This window comes from Sinohyriopsis cumingii, chromosome 2 (assembly GCF_028554795.1).
Source record: "Sinohyriopsis cumingii isolate HCF-2022 chromosome 2, ASM2855479v2, whole genome shotgun sequence".
Lineage (NCBI taxonomy): Eukaryota > Metazoa > Mollusca > Bivalvia > Unionida > Unionidae > Sinohyriopsis > Sinohyriopsis cumingii.
This window is the reverse complement of record NC_142962.1, coordinates 158,055,038-158,073,854: the sequence shown is the minus strand read 5'-3', so window position 1 is coordinate 158,073,854 and position 18,817 is coordinate 158,055,038. Positions and strand designations below refer to the sequence as shown.

Genomic DNA, 18,817 nt, shown 5'->3' with positions numbered 1-18,817 from the left:
ATGTGAGAATGTTAAAAATCACTGAAGACCTGATAGAAGAGCTCTTCAGAGAAGAAATGAACAGGGAAAAAGAAGAATGGACAGAGAAGTACAGACTTCAGAGACAGCAGCAACAGCAGCAACAACAACAACCTGAAGCTGACAGAGGCTTTGTCGATTGCCGTATCGACACCAAAGAGTTCTTCTTCTCTTTCCGAAGAAGCAGACCTATTGCCAGAAAGTCTATCCTCAGAGGACATCGCATTCTTAGAAACTAAAAAAGAATGCCATAGCAAACAAAAAAACAGCCCTTTTCAGGGCTACCCAATACTCTAGAAAAGAAATAACGATCCATTTGCCAATGTGTGTAGGTAGAGTAGTGTGAAAATAAACACTAACTCTTTATTAATAGTGGAAGTGTATGTGTTTGTGTGTTTGTGTTAGTAAGTGGTTAAGTACGTTGGTAGGGATAGTAGATTAAAATGATGTTTGTTTTTCTTGGCTGTTAGAGGTGTATGTTTGGGGTTAGATTGAATTGCTTTGCTTATGTGGATAGTCTATTGAAGTGATTTATAAAAAATTTTACAATAGTGATGGGTAGCATAAAAAAGTGAGTGAGTGTTTCTTTTAGGTCCGCGCGTTGTTTTGGGTCATGATCTAGGTAAGATCAATTTTATGTTATTAGGGGGATGTTTTCCATCACGTCCGCGCTTTCACTATAAATTGAAACTCGCTGGGCAGTCTAGCTACCCTTGTTGATTGATCAACACAAGAATGATTAGCAGAATAGTGAAACTGTTAGAACTCCAGATGCACCTGGAATATGCCAGGCGCATAGTAAACGAACTATCAGCGGAGGCTATCATAGAAGAAGCAAGAATGAAGAAAGAAGAGGAGGAGAGAAGAGAGAGGGAAGAAGAGGAAAAGAAAAGAGAAGAGAGGATGTCGTTCAATATTCCCGAGACAGAGGATTGGGGTGTTGAAGCGAATCATCCTCCCTCTGCGCTTCCCAGAAGAAAGGTGAAAGAAGACTGGGGAAGAAGATGTGTGTGCGGCGCCAGGCCAGGACGGTGCAACCATTAGATAGGTGCATCAGGAGTTCAAAAAAACAGCCCTTTTCAGGGCTACCCCAATACTCTAGAAAAGAAATAACGATCGATTTGCCAATGTGTGTAGGTAGAGTAGTGTAAATATAAACACTAACTCTTTATTTATAGTGAGAGTGTATGTGTTTGTGTGTTTGTGTGTTTTTTGTTTGTAACCGTTAACGTAAGTTTGTGTGAATAGTAGATTATGGGTTTCTTAGCGTATGTAGAGAGTATAGTTGTGGTTATATTATATGAAATGAGAAAGTAGGGGGATGTTTTCCTTCACATACGCGCGATGTTCGGTCATGATCTAGGTAAGATCAATTTTATGTTATTAGGGGGATGTTTTCCTTCACGTCCGCGCTTTCACTATAAGAACCCACAGTGTTCGTTGTTCAAACCATTCTGCAAAGAATAAAAAGAAGATGGCGTCAAACCAAATGGACAAAATACAAACCTTGCAAGACGTTTTAGACAACTTAGGAATAATGGAACAGATGCTAATAAGACTCGTTGAAGACCATTATTCCTATAGTCCCCATCGTGTAAAGATGGAAATTAATAACTTAAGAAAAGCAAAGGACAAGATTAGTGGTGTAATGAAAGAGATAAAGGAGGAGAAGGAGGATGAAGAGGAAAGAATAAGAATACGCAAATGGAACGAAAAAATTGAAAAAGAAGAAGAAAATGAAAAGAGGAAGAAAGAAGAGGAGGAAGAGAAGAAGAAAGAAGAGGAGGAGAAGAAAAAAAAGAAAGGGAAGAAGAGTGTAGGAGATAAAATAAGAACTTGGTGGAGAAAAAGAAGAAATTAGAAGAAGAAGAAGAAAACCCAAAGGCCCTTTTCAGGGCCCCCATATTTCTCGAAAAGAGATAGCCTTTGAATTGCCTACCCCTTTTTTAAAAATTTAAATTTAAATTTAAATTTAAAAAATTTTTTTTTTAAAAAAAAAAAATCCCATGTTCCATTCCCCTTTACGCTAGATTGTCCCACAATTTATTCCCATGTTAAATTCCCCTTGAAGCTAGATTGTCCCACGATTTTTCTCCATGTTAATTTTCCATTGATGCCAGATTGTCCCAAGGTTTTTTTTAATGCTTTTTCCCATTGACGCTAGGGTATCCCCTTTCACTACTTATGTCGTAAATCAGACTAAAGTATATGTAGTTTATTTCAAAGTCTGGTTCCCTGCTTCATATGCTCCCTGCATTGTTCTCCACTATTCATGTAGAGGTGAGCAAGCAGGGAGCATAAAAAAAGAGGGAACCAAACTAAGTATTCCTGCACTTAGTCTGCTTCCTGGCCTTATCATAGGACCCTGTATCCATATCAACGACCATATTGCGAGAACAGACACCATGGACCTATATGTAATCAGTTCTTACAATGACCACTTGATTAGTAATGATTGTTCTGATCAAAAACAAACATAAAAGGAATATTTAAAAAAATGGATTGTTGCTACCGGTGATAGATGCTACAGTCCATAAACCAGGCTAATGTACATGTCATGAAATGCCATTGTAGTGCCAAAGTTGACGTAGTGGTCGCATATATTGTCTATAGAGTTAATCCTTATTGCCAAGGATGAATAAGGTAATTGCCTATTAAACCAGCAAGAGAGAATCGTTTGTGATATTTGATTGATAGTGTTCAAGACTTGTGATGTTTGTTGTATTTCCCCCTAATGTTAAGTGATTGCATCCCAATCACAAAGCTGTCATCTATTCATGTTGTTGTGACCGAGTTACACATTTTGCTTATAGAGTTAATCCCTGTATGTCATCGTGGAATGGTTCCGTTTACTTTTGTCTCTGAGTAAACGTTTTTTTTTCTGGATGAGATAATTGTTTCTTTTTATCTCATTCATTGTTAGATATGCAATGCACATTATAGAGTTTTCATATTTTCTCATGCCCAGTCAAAATTGTCTTTAGGTTTGATATTACAAATGAGCACTAATGATTTTAACACCTAGAACCTTAATAACAATGGATGAACTTCCAACAAAAAAGAGACAAGTTTTAAGGCTGGAGAAAATAATTACTGTAACTGAAAGAAGTGGAAAAAAGCAGACCACCTGCAAAAAGCGGCTTAAACATTGGTAAAACAAATTTAGGTTGTTATAAAGGAAAATGAGTAATTCAGAAATGATTTCATATGCTTAATTATGTGATCTTCAAATGTAAATGTGATTTTGTGCTTAATGATAGAAGTATATCTTTATTGCTATATAATTTTGTTTTAACTTAGATGAATGCATGCAGTATTTTAGCAAAAACTATTAATAAAGAATATAATATATGTAGAAGGATTTATTATACAATGGAATAATAGTATGCTGAGTGTTACTTATGAATGTGAGGTGCCAAAGCACATGTGAATGCAATTAGTCTTTTGATCAAAATGATCATTAGCTGCTGGGAGTTGATTAACAGGTGGCATAATCTGTCAGCTAACATCTAACCTGTGGGGCTTCATCTAATACCTTTACAAACCTTGACCTTTGATAGCCTGCGTGATTCATACTTAATATTTAGAAACAGATAAAATAACAGTAGATTGTTGACAGGAAAACTTGCCTACCAAATACTTGGCAGCTTGAATTTTCATGTGTCTATATTAGAAAGTACACATACTTTTACACAGATTAGACCATCCCAGAGAACCTTGGCTGTTATAGTATTAATCTTGTCAAAATCTGCATCTTTGCATTCACATTATATATATTGCCATTATATCACTTGCAGGCTTGCAGTATGGGTCTACTTTTGCATGTGACAGGCAATCAATACAAACACTTTATATCTTGACTTTTTGGGGTGTTTTGGCTGGGATAGTCTTAAGGCAAGGTTGGACTGGTATTTTATCATACTGCAACATGCTGAGCTTATATGGAGCTGACAGTATTCCATCACAACATGTCTGATGGTGGGATTGAACCCATATCCTTCTGATCATGAATCCAGTAACCACTGAACCACCACTTTTGGATGAAGTAGATTTGGAAATAACATGAGTGGGTAATAGTATTAGCTTATTTTTTCTGAACCTCTTAGCCAATATAAGGGTTGCAAATTAAATGTCATTGCTTTGGAAGCAACATGCACACACTACTGGTGTTCAGCATTAAGAGGTTAGTGTTAGGACTGGTCATCCTGGTGTCAAGATAATGGGACTGGGTGGGACATGATACTAAATGTCTGTGGCATGATGCTTCAGTGCTAGACATTACTATAATCTGCCACACTGCAGACACCATAGCTATATGACTGAATTTTTTAAAATGCTATGTTAAAAATCTAAATACATACACACACACACACATCTATATAGCAATGATATAAATCAAGAGCAAGATTAAAAACTTGTTTTATCTTTATTTCATAATGCATGTAATTAGTAAAATTGCAGTTCATATACATGTACAGTAAAGCACCAATAATAAACAGGGTTCCTACTAGGATTTGAAATTTGGAGTCCTCCTTTGAAAAATGTTATAAAGTCCTGGCAGTGATTTTCCTGAAATTTTTTCATAACATCAGGGTTAGCATGCATTAGCATCATAAAATGTTTAAAAAACACATTGTCATCCCAAAAGTATAAATTAATATTAGTGGGTAGCAGGGATGTTGCTGGGTTAAAAAAAATTGTAAAAAATATTGCCCAGCTCAATATTTTGTCACCAGTTTTTAAAAAATGTCGTCAATCAAGGAGTCAGTATTTTTCCATGTCTATTAACATAATAGGCAATGAAAATGGAAAGAGATGGGATAGTTATTATTTTATCTGGTCCATTTTTTAAAATAAGCCTCAAGAATCAGCATATCATAAAAAGTAATATCTGTCATATTATTTGAGTTGGTTGTTGCAAAGACTGATATATATATATAGCACACTACCAGTAGACTCCATAATTGCTGGCCGATCATCATTAGACTATGTCAGTGTCAGGACAAAACCAGCATCACAAGTCATACATCAGTAGTCGGATACAAAAGATAACAGCTAAGTTAGTGGAGTAATTATTCTGGATTATCTTGATTACATACCCAGGAGAGGTAAGAGCATATGTTCTTTGAGTGATAGGCTTTGACTTAGGTGTTTTTTAACCAACTGAAGTTTTAGCAGTTAACCGGAAGCAAGAAAACGTTGGCACTGGTTGGTGCATCACATATCAGCAGGTTCTGGAGTGTAGCAGGACAAAATGATAGTGTATTGGGACTTCTATAGTAAAAGGCCCTGGCAAGAACACAGCTTGGCCATAAACATAGGAGTTCCAATAATGCAGTAACTCAAGGCTATATTTGCATATTGTTGTGTCACCATTATGTTGATGTATTGATATTGTTCATTTATTTTGTGATGTTTAGTACTAAAAATTTAATAGAAGAATAATATTCAAAGGCAATTGAGAACTTATAATTGTGACTGCTTGTTATGATACAACTCACTGGACAACAAATTTTTACAAAAGTCATGTTACTGAAATAAAATTAGTCAATTCTTATCAATTTTTATGTGCTGAACACGAATATGACAGTCAAATTGCAAAATTGGCTCTAGTTCTTTTGTAATCTGCAAGAAATTAATGTTTACATAACGAAATGCATTCCAATAGTAAAAGGTCAACTGTAATAGCCTACCTATAAAAAATCAAGTCATTGACTACATCTTAGATTTCTTCGCCTGTCTCTTGTACAGCTGTTCGGGAGCATCTCTGAGGAGTGTCCAGCAGTAGTCAGCCAGCATTGTAGTGGACCATTTTCCCTGGTATCTTTGTTCCATTGTTGCGATATCTTGATGAAAACGTTCGCCGTGTTCATCACTAACAATACCACAGTTGCTAGGAAAGAAATCCAAATGGGAATGAAGGAAGTGAATCTTTAGAGACATATTGCAGCCAAGTTTCTTATACTTCATCAACATGTCTTCTACTAGTTCCTTATAGTTTTCTGCCCTAACATTTCCGAGGAAGTTTGTAGAAACTAGGCGAAAAGCATTCCATGCTTGTTTCGCGTCACCTTCCAGCAAGTTGTTGAACCGGTCATCTTTGAAAAGCTCTCGAATCTGAGGACCCACAAAAACTCCCTCTTTAATCTTTGCTTCGCTGAGTCGAGGGAATTTTTCATGCAGGTATCGGAATGCTGGCAAAGTCCGGTCAATGGCTTTCACGAAGTTCTTCATCAAACCTAGTTTGATGTGAAGGGGTGGTAGCAAGATTTTCTGAGCCTCAACCAGAGCTGGGTGTTGGATATTCTTCTCTCCAATGGCTACATTCTGCCTGTGAGTCCATTCCTTCCTCATGTAGTGCATTTCCCTTGCTCGGCTATCCCACTCGCATAAGAAACACATGTATTTTGTATATCCTTGCTGCAGTCCCATTAAAAGGGCAACTACCTTCAAATCACCACAGAGGTGCCAGCTGTACTTGTTATACTCAATGGAATTCAGTAGCTGCCTTAAGTTATCGTATGTCTCTTTCATGTGGACAGCATACGCTACTGGAATAGATGGAAGAATGTTTCCATTGTGCAAAAGCACAGCCTTGAGACTCAGTTTCGAAGAGTCCACAAATAGTCTCCATTCTTGTGGGTCATGAGTGATTTTTAAAGCATTCACGAGGCCCTCAATATCGGAACAGAATATCAGATTACTTTCCTTTCTGAAGAAAGGCTCCAATTGCTGGTGGCGCTTTCGATATGCAGTAATTGTGACATCTTCTTCTAGAAGATTCCATTGTTGGAGTCTTGATCCTAGCAATTCTGCCTTGTTCTTTGATAAGTCCAAATCACGAATCAGGTCATTTAGTTCTTCCTGTGTTATTCTGTGTGGGGTTGATGATGCACCACAGTGAAAATCTGGATCACTGCATGCTGATGGACCAGGAGAAGAACAGGTCGACTCACCTTTGTCTTCGTCAGATGAATCAAGAGAATATTCTGCTGGAGGTTCTGGAATAGGAAGTCCCTCACCATGTGGAACTGGTCTCAATGCAGACGGAATGTTTGGGTAGACTATTCTCGACTTCTTTCGCTTCGTTATTCCGCCGGAAAGAGGAGGAACCAAGCAGAAGTAACAGTCATTTAGGTGGTTGCTTGGCTCTCTCCACACCATTGGGACTGCAAACGGCATTGATGACCTTTTGCAATTCAACCACTGTGAAAGCTGTGTTGTACATGTAGCACAGCATATATGCGGAGCCCAAGGCTTGTCTTGGTCACCAACCTTGCATCCGAAGTAAAGATGATATGCCTTCTTCACTTGAGAATTGATACTTTTCTTCTGGTTGGCAAATGTCACTTCCCCACAAATATAGCAAAAATTGTCCGCGGTATTAACACACTTTCGAGGCATTACTGTTCTTTATTGTACGTAAATGGATAAAATAATAAGTTTTATGTAACAGTAGCTTGAACTGTCTCGCACAACGTCTAAAATATTTTAAATGCTGAACCTATCTGATTGGGCTTTATATAGTACACTGCTTACGTCAGCTTCAGCAGCCGCCTGGCATTAGTATAATAGGCCTACACATGTATAGTACACTGCTGACGTCAACTTACTTCAGCAGCCGCATGGCATTAGTATTGCATTGCATCAGAAAATGATGCAATCAACTGTGGATGATGTGAGCATGATGGTATTATGCAATGTTACATCATTATTCCGGATGTTGCTGCAGTCCTACTGGAGAAATTTACACAGTGAAACATAGAAAATGAGGTATATGAATATCTTCAAAACGAGAGCCAATACAAATTTTTCACGGTTATATTCGTGTTCGGCACACCAAAATACTACAGATTAGGGCCTTTTCAAGTCAGTAATGATTTCACTGTTGACCAGTGTTATCTGTACATTACCATTTTTTCATTTTGTGTACAGCATTAATGAATCAAACAAGATAATACAAAATCTTTTGTTATTTAGTTTTTCTTTCCATATTTATGACACTGTGTACATAAACCTGATAATGTCCAACTGTATTATTATTTTGTGGCTCATGGATTCTTAGTTATTTTGTCCTTCCTCATCAGAATTAGAACCATTATATACTTCCTGTCAACCAGTCTCACAGTAATCAGGCTCATCTGAATTAGAACCATTATATACTTCCTGTCAACCAGTCTCACAATAATCAGGCTCATCTGCAGCCTTGTACTTGATTTTATACAGAGTTTATAAAGTTGCCATGAGAAAAACACACAATTCAATTCATAATTGATTGAAAATGAAGGTGTACTCTAAAAATGACACTGAAATACACTTAGATATCATGGCCAAGATAGGTTGTTTGACTTTGGCCACTTTTGCAGGGTACAATCTGTGGGAATCATCAGGCAGGTCTGGAATAAATGGGTACATGCAGCTGCCAAAAGTAGATCTCATTGTCCTGTTTTTTAATCTTCATTGATTAGGTTGAGTTGTAATTATCTCCATTTCTCTTACACAGTGGGTATGTAGAGCATTCAGGGTCTTTTTAGTACAGCCTATTTTTAGTTTAGTGATGAAGAAAGTTTCTAATATGATCTTGTTTTAGCAGAGTATGTGGGACATATTTTTATAGCCCTAAAGATCACTGTATTTGTATTTTGTTTACCTGATATTATGCCTTTGTAAATTTCAGTTTCCCTACCCATCTCCTCAGGGAAATGAACCCACTAAGACACTGAAGAGTCTTATTAACATAAGAAAGGACACTCTCAGGCTTGTAAGGTAAAGGTTTTAAGTTCCAACACTTACTGAAAAAGAGAGAGTTCGGTGTTCACTAGATCAGAGATCATCTTTCTGTCATCATGCTAAGGACTGTTCCATTTAAACATACATGGTACCCAGGGAAGGCAGTTTTTATAAAAGTATATGCCAGGGTACTTTGATTTCACAGAATTCATATTAAAATGATAAGAAATTCTAAATAGCATCATGGGTGAGTACCCCACTTTAAAAGTGCCTTCTCAAGGTCCAATATATGTTTTAATGGAACAACTCTAATATGCAGTGTTATTTTTTATTTGTGCATCTTTTTGAGAAGCAAATGTATAATTGTCCTTTCAAGAGGGATGTGTATGTTCTGTTAATACTGCTTAAATAAATAGACAACAATACCAGGTTTTAAAAATACATTTCTCGGAAAGGTGTCTTAAGCAATAATCCCATTAGAAAGGCAAAAACCGGAAACTATTTTGTGAAAACAGCGCTACATTAGCTGTCTTGAAAGACAATCCCTTATGCCCAAAAATTATGATCTCAAAACAGGTGGTCTTTCATTACAGGTAATAATACTATATAATCAGTCAAAATCTGGTTGCAGGACAGATGGTGTCATAGCAGTGGTCTTGCAAGACAGGTTTTATTGTATATATCTCATCTTGACTCATAACTTTAAAATTTTTGGGATTCTGTCTTTACACAAGAGTCGGGTCAATGCAATGCAGTGATCATTTCTTTGCAATGAATCAATGGAAGGATAATGCAAAACTGGACATGTTTCAAATGGATAAATGGCATATATACTTGCTTACAAGTCAGGGTTTATGTTGTTTGTTCTGTTGATTACTTGTAACAAACTGCATAGACCTAGATCTGACTTGACATTATGTGACAGCAGATCTGGGTCAATTCAAGTTACAGTTGGATACAACTTAAAAACACAGTATGCAGTAAATTATTTTCACTGTCTGTTTTTATTATTGGGGTGTTATCCAGATTTCAGCAATAATACCTATATTGTTGATTTTTATTATCTAGATTCACTGTATTCATATGTAAAGATATTTTTGTTGCTACTCAGGGTGAATGATGCAGAGAAGACACCCCTTGAGGATGGAAGTGGAGATGCAGATCAAGCTTCATCACAGTACAACATTGAGTTTGTTTTTGATTCTGATGTTAGGTGTACCATCAAAATCTATTACTTGGCCACAGAAGAAATCAATAATGGCCAGATTGTGTAAGTGGGCACTTTTTATTTTAAATGCTTGAAATTCGAAAAAAAATCTATTTCACCAGGTTTTCTAGAATTAACATTGTTTTTGCACACAACTTTTGTTTGAAGCAGTTTTTATCACTTTCCTTCAGACAGGTTTGACTGGATAATAATTCTGCTCTTTCTAGAATTTTTCTTTCTTTCATAAAGTCCTGAATATTACATATTTTTGTTTCTAAGGAAGTCTCAGTGATGAGAGAAAGATCATGTAATTTCATATAATTTTATCAGAGGCAAACCTAGTTAATTTTTTTAATGGGATATGAATTTAGCCTGCACAGATTGCTGTGTAGAATTTATTTTAATCAAAGTTTAACTACTAATTAATTATGAGAATCTTAAGATGCTAATGTTGACCAATATAAAATTTGTTTATTATGACTGAAATTGAAAAATTGTAGTTGAAGTTATTGTTACTTGAAAGTAAGAAGTTTATATGATTAAAGTGATGAAATCAATTTACTTTATTAGTTATCACTCAAGAGATCCATCCATGAACTCGGAGATTTACCACTACAAGCGTGGAGCCAACCAGTTGTTTTCTCAGACAACACATGTTCTGAATCCCACCAAGATCCCAGAGGAAGAGGTAGTGTATGTCAGTCCTATTCACATTTCAGTGCAAAGAACACTAACCCAGACCTTCTTAACATTTTTAGATCATTCTCTGCCCTGTCATGCTGTGTACTGACAAATCAGTGTCTGCCCAGCTCTGATGTCATACATTGCACTTTATGATAAGGGTTTACCCAGATCTGCTGTCACACATTGCACTTTATGATAAGGGTCTGCCCAGATCTACTGTCACACATTGCACTTTATGATAAGGGTCTACCCAGATCTGCTGACACACATTGCACTTTATGATAAGGGTCTGCCCAGATCTGCTGTCACACATTGTACTTTATGATAAGGGTCTACCCAGATCTTCTGACACACATTGCACTTCATAATCAGGGCCTGCCCTTATCTGCTGTTACATATTGCACTTTATGATAAGGGTCTGCCCAGATCTGCTGTCACACATTGCACTTTATGATAAGGGTCTGCCCAGATCTACTGTCACACATTGCACTTTATGATAAGGGTCTACCCAGATCTGCTGACACACATTGCACTTTATGATAAGGGTCTGCCCAGATCTGCTGTCACACATTGTACTTTATGATAAGGGTCTACCCAGATCTTCTGACACACATTGCACTTTATAATCAGGGCCTGCCCTTATCTGCTGTTACACATTGCACTTTATGAAAAGGGTCTGCCCAGATCTGCTGTCACACATTGTACTTTATGATATGGGTCTGCCTTTATCTGCTGTTACACATTGCACTTTATGATAAGGGTCTGCCCAGATCTGCTGTCACACATTGTACTTTATGATATGGGTCTGCCCTTATCTGCTGTCACACATTGCACTTTATGATATGGGTCTGCCCAGATCTGCTGTCACACATTGTACTTTATGATATGGGTCTGCCCTTATCTGCTGTCACACAATGCACTTTATGATCATGGTCTGCCCAGATCTGCTGTCACACATTGTACTTTATGATAAGGGTCTACCCAAATCTGCTGTCACACATTGTACTTTATGATAAGGGTCTGTCCAGATCTGCTGACACACATTGCACTTTATGATCAGGGTCTGCCCAGATCTGCTGTCACACAATGCACTTTATGATCAGGGTCTGCCCAGATCTGCTGTCACACATTGTACTTTATGATCATGGTTTGTCCAGATCTGCTGACACACATTGCACTTTATGATCAGGGTCTGCCCAAATTCTGCTGTCACACAATGCACTTTATGATCAGGGTCTGCCCAGATCTGCTGTCACACATTGTATTTTATGATCAGGGTCTGCCCAGATTCTGCTGTCACACATTGCACTTTATGATCAGTGTTGACCCATATCTGCTGCAACATAACCCACATAGAGATCTGGGTATGCCCATATCTGCAGCAACATAATGCAGTCTTACAGTTCAGATTCTACCCAAGTCAGCTGTCACATGATACATTTAAAGATCAGGTTCTGCCCAGATCTGCTGTCACATTATATTCCTACAGATCTGTGCATACCCAGATCTGCTGTTACTTAGTATACTTACAGATCAGTGTCTGCCCAGATCTGCTTTTGTATAATGCACCTGCAGATCAGTGTCTGCCCAGATTTCTATTGCATAATGCACCTGCAGATCCATGTAAAATAAAAATCAGTGGTCACAAATATCCTAACTGATTTTTTTTTTAATTCAAGACAATTCAAGCACATATCATTATTCACAGTAAGTACTGACCACTTGGTGCTCATCATTGGTCACTGGTGTCTGAGTTCAGACACCTGTCACTGGTCATCTGTCTGGGAACCAGACTTAGATCACTGGCATAGTGAAATAAATAGGGTAGACACACCTCCCCCCTTCACTATTTTGCAGCTAATTAATTGCAGACATGAGCAACCATATTTCATCATTGGTTTAGGGAGAATTATCAGGCTGATACCTTCCTTTTCCAAAAACCGTGTCCATCCTATATGTGGTTTGTGGAGTCCACAATTTCTCCCTTGTGGATAGCATGTTGCTCATTTTTTTAATGTGTCTTTACTTTGATGGTTCAAAGCAACTATGAAAACCACAAAAAATGGGTACTACACAAAGATTTTTGAAGCAACAATATTTCCTAAACCCCATGATGGACTTACTAGAAATAAATCACAATGAAGCATCATAATGATATCCTTGTCTATAGCTTGGTGAATTGTCACATGGGGATCATGAAATGTAGCAAGAATTATCAAATTTAAGTTTTGTGCATCCATGATTTCAACACTATTTATATCAACATACAGAGCAGCACCACCCATTTTTAGATGCAATCTGAAATGTGGATACTATCATTTATATAACACTATCATTCCAAAAGTAGGTCACCAAGACCTATATTTCATTCATCATTTGCTTCCCCCTCTGCCAGTAGGCTCAAGGCTGTAGAATAGGCCTGATGTGTCCTGCTTTATAGCATTAGAGGCAACGGTGCAATTTATACAAAAAATTAGACTTGTATTTTAATGTTTTTCCTTTTTTTGTGCCTTTTTATTTGTTTTCTTTCCTTTTTTATGATACCTAAATGTACTTGGCACTTTATAGACACAACTGTGCTGAGCTGCCTTTAAATACTGTTCAAGTACTGCTCCGGTGGCCTAGTGGTTAGAGCATCTGCCTCGGATGCGGGAGGTCATGGGTTCGATCCCCGACTGAGTCAAACCAAAGACTTACAAAAATGGTACTAATAGCTGCCTCGCTTGGCACTCAGCATTAAGAGGTTAGTGTTTGGATTTATCAGCCTGGTGTCAGGATAATGTGACTGGGTGGGACATCATGCTACATGTCTGTGGCATGATGCCCCAGTGCTAGACATCACTATAAACTGTCACACTGCTGACATCATAGCGATATGACTGAAAAATTGTTACAGCTAGGTTAAAAATCCAAATCACAGACACACACTAACTACTGTTCAAACAGTAACATACTGTTTAGTGATTATGAGTAGTGGCCATATAAATCCTTAATTAGAGAGTTTTTTGTTTATATTACCCAGTTAGTAGTCATAGCCATCATATTAATCCTTAATTAGAGAGTATTTTGTTTATATTACCCAATTAGTAGTAGTAGTGGTCATATAAATCCTTAATTAGAGAGAGGTATGCTCTGTGTTGGCAAGGTATATGATGCAGACACTTTTGTAATAAAAACGGTACTCTATGTCCTCGCTTATAAATCTACTCCAAATGCAAAGAGAATAGCATAATGCAATGGTAGATCAGGGTCTATGTTGTTTGTACTCCTGATTAGTGCTATCAAAGTCCCAGATCTGCTGATGCATTATGTGATGGCAGATTGAAGTTAGACTCAACTTCGAAGTATACATTTTTGTCTCTCAAGATAAGATTTCTTTGAATATTCTAACTGGTCTGCAGCCAACTTTACTAGGCAACATTGGTGTACTGAAAACCTATGTAGTATTCTGACAGCAAACTTTACTTTGTGACATTGGTGTACTGAAAAGCTATGCAGTATTCTGACATCAGACTTTACTAGGCGACGTTGGTGTACTGAAAAGCTATGCAGTATTCTGACATCAGACTTTACTAGGCGACGTTGGTGTACTGAAAAGCTATGCAGTATTCTGACAGCAAACTTAACTAAGCGACATTGGTGTACTGAAAAGCTGTGCAGTATTCTGACAGCAAAATTTACATTTTTTTTGCAGATGATGCTTTGTGCAACATTTTGATTGTTATCATAGGTTGAAGTGTTAAAAAGGAGTTATAATGCTCCTTTCATTTTCAAGTTTCAATGAAATATCATTTTATTTAATAGAAAGCATAAGTTGAAGAACTTTTCAATTTTAGGAAACCTTTGAATATGATTTAGAAGGATTCAAGATTTATAACGTCATTGTAAATTATAGTATCTGATATTTTGTCCCGATTTCCACATCATGGTTGAAGCAAACAGAAGCTGATCCAGAAACATGCATGTAATGAATAAAATGTGACATGGAACTGGACCCAGGGCATATTTTAAAAGCAATTTTGTGGATTTAGCTCCAGTAGCTGGGTGTTTAATATTGCAGACATGTATTTGAGTTCAGGAAATATACAATTTTTTTCATAAAATTGACATTTTAATATTCATTTGTTAAATGAACTAACTCTAATGATTCACTTAATTTCAAATTATTTATTGCTTATTGACTTCAGGCTAGAATGTATTAGATATGTGTCTCAAAAAATGCTTACATTTCATTTAGCAAAGAGCTTTTATTATAAATAATTGTATGGTTATGGTATTGGTCATTTCCTGACCATTTAACTAGCTTGATAAGGAAATTAACATAAGTGTTATTTGTTTGTTCTCTTCTAGTGGCAGCATAGTATTGAGAAAGAGATTATTCCTATTGTAATACAGTGTACAGTTGAAGAGCAAGGTATGTTCTTATTGAACTTATTTTACATGCCTATGTTATGATACTGAATGTTTTGTTGTTTTCTCCTAATTCCACTCATTACTAGGAAACATCTTTTAAATTATTAGATTGTACTATGAAATCCAAATTACCATTTTAGACTACTATGAAATATGTGTTGTTTTTAGACGTCTGAAGTGAAATCCATGTTAATTTTTTAGACTGTACTATGAAATTCATGGTACATTTTTTAAGCTGTACAGTATTATGAAATCCATGGTATTTTTTTTCGACTGTACTATGAGATCCTTGTTAATTTTGCAATATGTTATGCTTCAGCTGGACAGATTTTCATCATCTCATCGAAAACCAGGTATATAGAACAAGTCTTTCATTGACCTCCTGTCCTGCGACAAACTACTTCATTGAAGTTGATAATTACTTATATTAACTTTGACATCATTCTGTTTTTTCATGTAACTTTAATTATGGTTAGCTAAGTTACAGGAAGTACCTTACACTCTATGAAAAATGAATAAAAATTCTAAGCATTTATTGCTTGGTATCATCATCACATTAGAAATTTGTCATTGACTTCCAAGATGATGAACCATTTAAATAATTGTATGTGTATGCACTATTCCGTTGGCCTGGTTGTTGGAGCATCCACCTCAGATGCAGATGGTTGCGGATTTGAACCCCGGCCGAGTTATACCAAAGACTTATACAAAAGGTACTAACAGCTGCCTCGCTAGGTGCTCGGCAGTAAGAAGTTAGTGTTAGGACTGTTCTGCCTGGTGTCTGGATAATGTGACTGGGTGGGACATGATGCTACATGTTTGTGGCATGATGCATCCAGTGCTAATCACAATTGTAGCGATATGACATTTTGTATGATTTTATGAAAACCACTTGACACATTTGGGAATTTAATATAAGGGACAATTAAGATCTTTTAAGATGACTGTTCAACCTGAAGTTTCTTTTAATTTGGACCACCTGATCACTTTTGTAATTTTGACCTGTTTCCACTTTGCCTTAGATCTCACTTCATGCAATTAAAGGACCCTCAGATAAAAAAAAAATTCAAATGATACTTGGCAATATTTGTCATCAGAAGCAAATGATCTTAATCATGATAGATACAGTATCCAGCCTGTTGTTAACATTTTTAGGGTGCATACAGTATCCAACATGTTGTCACCATTTGCAGATTTTCATTGTGAGATTGTTACAGTTTGACTGCCCGTTTTAAAAAAAATCTCTTCTTTTTTTCCAACAGAAGAAAACTGCATAATTTCATAATTTATCTTGCAGATGCCAATGGTCATGCCCACATGACATTTGCTAACATTGAGAGGAGTTCTGTGGATGGAGGTTTCATTATCAAACCCCTGAAACAAAAACAGTTTGTGGATGGTCTGTGCTACCTGCTGCAGGAAATCTATGGTATTGAAAATAAGCACACAGAGAAAAATAAGGCAAGTTGTGTTCTGTTTTTCCCTGGTCTTTGTCCTAGACAATGATTTATTAAGATGGCTTCATTAATATTTGTATTCAGAATGATCAGTATGTTTTATTATTCAATATTACCAACATGTATTCAGTTTTTCTTTCCAGTAATTAGTGGGCAGACAAGTTACTTGTAACAGTGAAAACAGAACACAAAGTTTGATACATGCATCATTTGAATAATTGTTTGTAATTATCCATACAGGATGAAGATGATGATAATGATGAAGAACTAGAAGACAGTGGTGCTGAGTGTGTAATTTGCATGTCTGACATGCGTGACACATTGATCTTGCCATGCAGACACTTGTGCCTCTGCAGTACATGTGCCGAATCGCTGCGATACCAGGCTAGTAGTTGCCCTATCTGCCGATCTCCTTTCAGAGCCCTGCTCCAGATCCGTGCCATGAGGAGGAAACCTATAGTCGCTCTTCAGCAGGTTAATATATATTACATTATTTATATTCATGCTGAAGTCTTGACTGCCTTGCATAATAACCTTTGAAACAGGTCTGTCATTTCTGCTCTGCTAAAGTCTTAGCTGCCTTGCATATTAACCTTTGAAACAGATCTGTAAAGATGTGCAAGAGCCCTATCTGTCCATCTGCCAGGTAAATTACTTCAAAATACAGATCCTTGTGACTAGCATAGCTTAGGAATCATTGAACATATTCAGAGGCATTAAGGTGTATGCATTGTCTCATACACTTACTCATGTCAAGTCTGTTTCATAGACCCAGAAGTGCCTTTTATGGGTTCTGTCTTGTCAAGTCTGTTTCATATACCTTGATATACCTTTTATGGGTTCTGTCTTGACAAGTCTGTTTTATAGAGCTTGATATACCTTTTATTGTTTTGATTTATCAAGTGTGTTTTTGGTAGAGTTATCATTTTCTGGCTCTTGACATTCTCTTTTGTCTATCATGGGATGTTACTTGTAACTGGGATAGCAATAAACTTGTAACTTTACATGGGATGTTACTTGTAACTGGGATAGCAATAGACTTGTAACTTTACATGGGATGTTGCTTGTAACTGGTTTAGCAATAAACTTGTAACTTTACATGGGATGTTACTTGTAACTGGGATAGCAATAAACTGGTAACTTTACATGGGATGTTACTTGTAACTGGGAGGGGCCCCGAGTGGCCGAGTGGTCTAAAGCGCTCTTCGTTACAGATCACTGCCATCTCACCTCTGTCTGCGGCGGTTCGAGTCTAAGATTCAGCCAATGTGGGCATGTGAGAAAGCCTGCCAGAAGCTTCTCGTGGGTCGGTGGTTCTTTCCGGGGTTTTCCGGGTTCTTCCTCCACCATTAATACTGGCCGCCATGTATAGCCTATCGTGTTGAAAAATGGCGTTAAACCCCACAACAACAACAACTTGTAACTGGGATAGCAATAAACTTGTAACTTTACATGGGATGTTACTTGTAACTGGGATAGCAATAAACTTGTAACTTTACATGGGATGTTATTTGTAACTGGGATAGCAATAAACTGGTAACTTTACATGGGATATTACTTGTAACTGGGATAGCAATAAACTTGTAACTTTACATGGGATGTTACTTGTAACTGGGATAGCAATAAACTGGTAACTTTACATGGGATGTTACTTGTAACTGGGATAGCAATAAACTTGTAACTTTACATGGGATGTTACTTGTAACTAAGATAGCAATAAGCTTGTATCTTGGAACATAGAACAGTGTAATGGCAGGGACATCTGGTGATGTAAAGGCTATATAGTATAGCTGCAGTGTAAAGGCTTGAACATCTGGCAGTGTAATGGTTAGAACATTTAACTGTAAAGGCTGGAACATTTAGCATTATGAAGACTACAAAATTTAGCAGTGTAAAGGCTTAAACATATAGCAGTGTGTAAAGACTGGAAGATATAGCAGTGTAAATGGCAGGAACATCTAATGTTGTCAGGGCTTAAACATTCAGAATTGTAAAGACTATAAAATTTAGCAGTATAATGGTTGGAACATACAGCAGTGTAAATGCTAGAACATACATCAGTATTAGGCTGGAACATACAGCAGTATAAATGCTAGAACATACAGCAGTATTAGGCTGGAACATACAGCAGTATAAATGCTAGAACATACAGCAGTATTAGGCTGGAACATACAGCAGTATAAATGCTGGAACATACAGCAGTGTAAATGGCAGGGACATCTAGTGTTGTCAAGACTTGAACTTTTAACATTGTAAAGACTATAAAATGTAGCTGTATAGTTGCTGGAACATACAGCAGTATTCAGCT

General features: G+C 37.0%; 1 protein-coding gene across 1 annotated transcript in view; it reads left to right on the top strand.

Annotated features, from left to right (window-relative positions):
• Positions 1 to 18,817, top strand: part of LOC149806183 (putative E3 ubiquitin-protein ligase MGRN1) — a 76,616-nt gene that overhangs the window by 25,755 nt on the left and 32,044 nt on the right. Inside the window, exons 3-8 of the mRNA XM_089951096.1 lie at positions 8,696 to 8,784; positions 9,860 to 10,018; positions 10,526 to 10,643; positions 14,990 to 15,053; positions 16,350 to 16,513; positions 16,750 to 16,983. Of these exons, the coding sequence (XP_089807222.1) occupies positions 8,696 to 8,784; positions 9,860 to 10,018; positions 10,526 to 10,643; positions 14,990 to 15,053; positions 16,350 to 16,513; positions 16,750 to 16,983 (828 nt within the window). The remainder of the gene's footprint in view (positions 1 to 8,695; positions 8,785 to 9,859; positions 10,019 to 10,525; positions 10,644 to 14,989; positions 15,054 to 16,349; positions 16,514 to 16,749; positions 16,984 to 18,817) is intronic.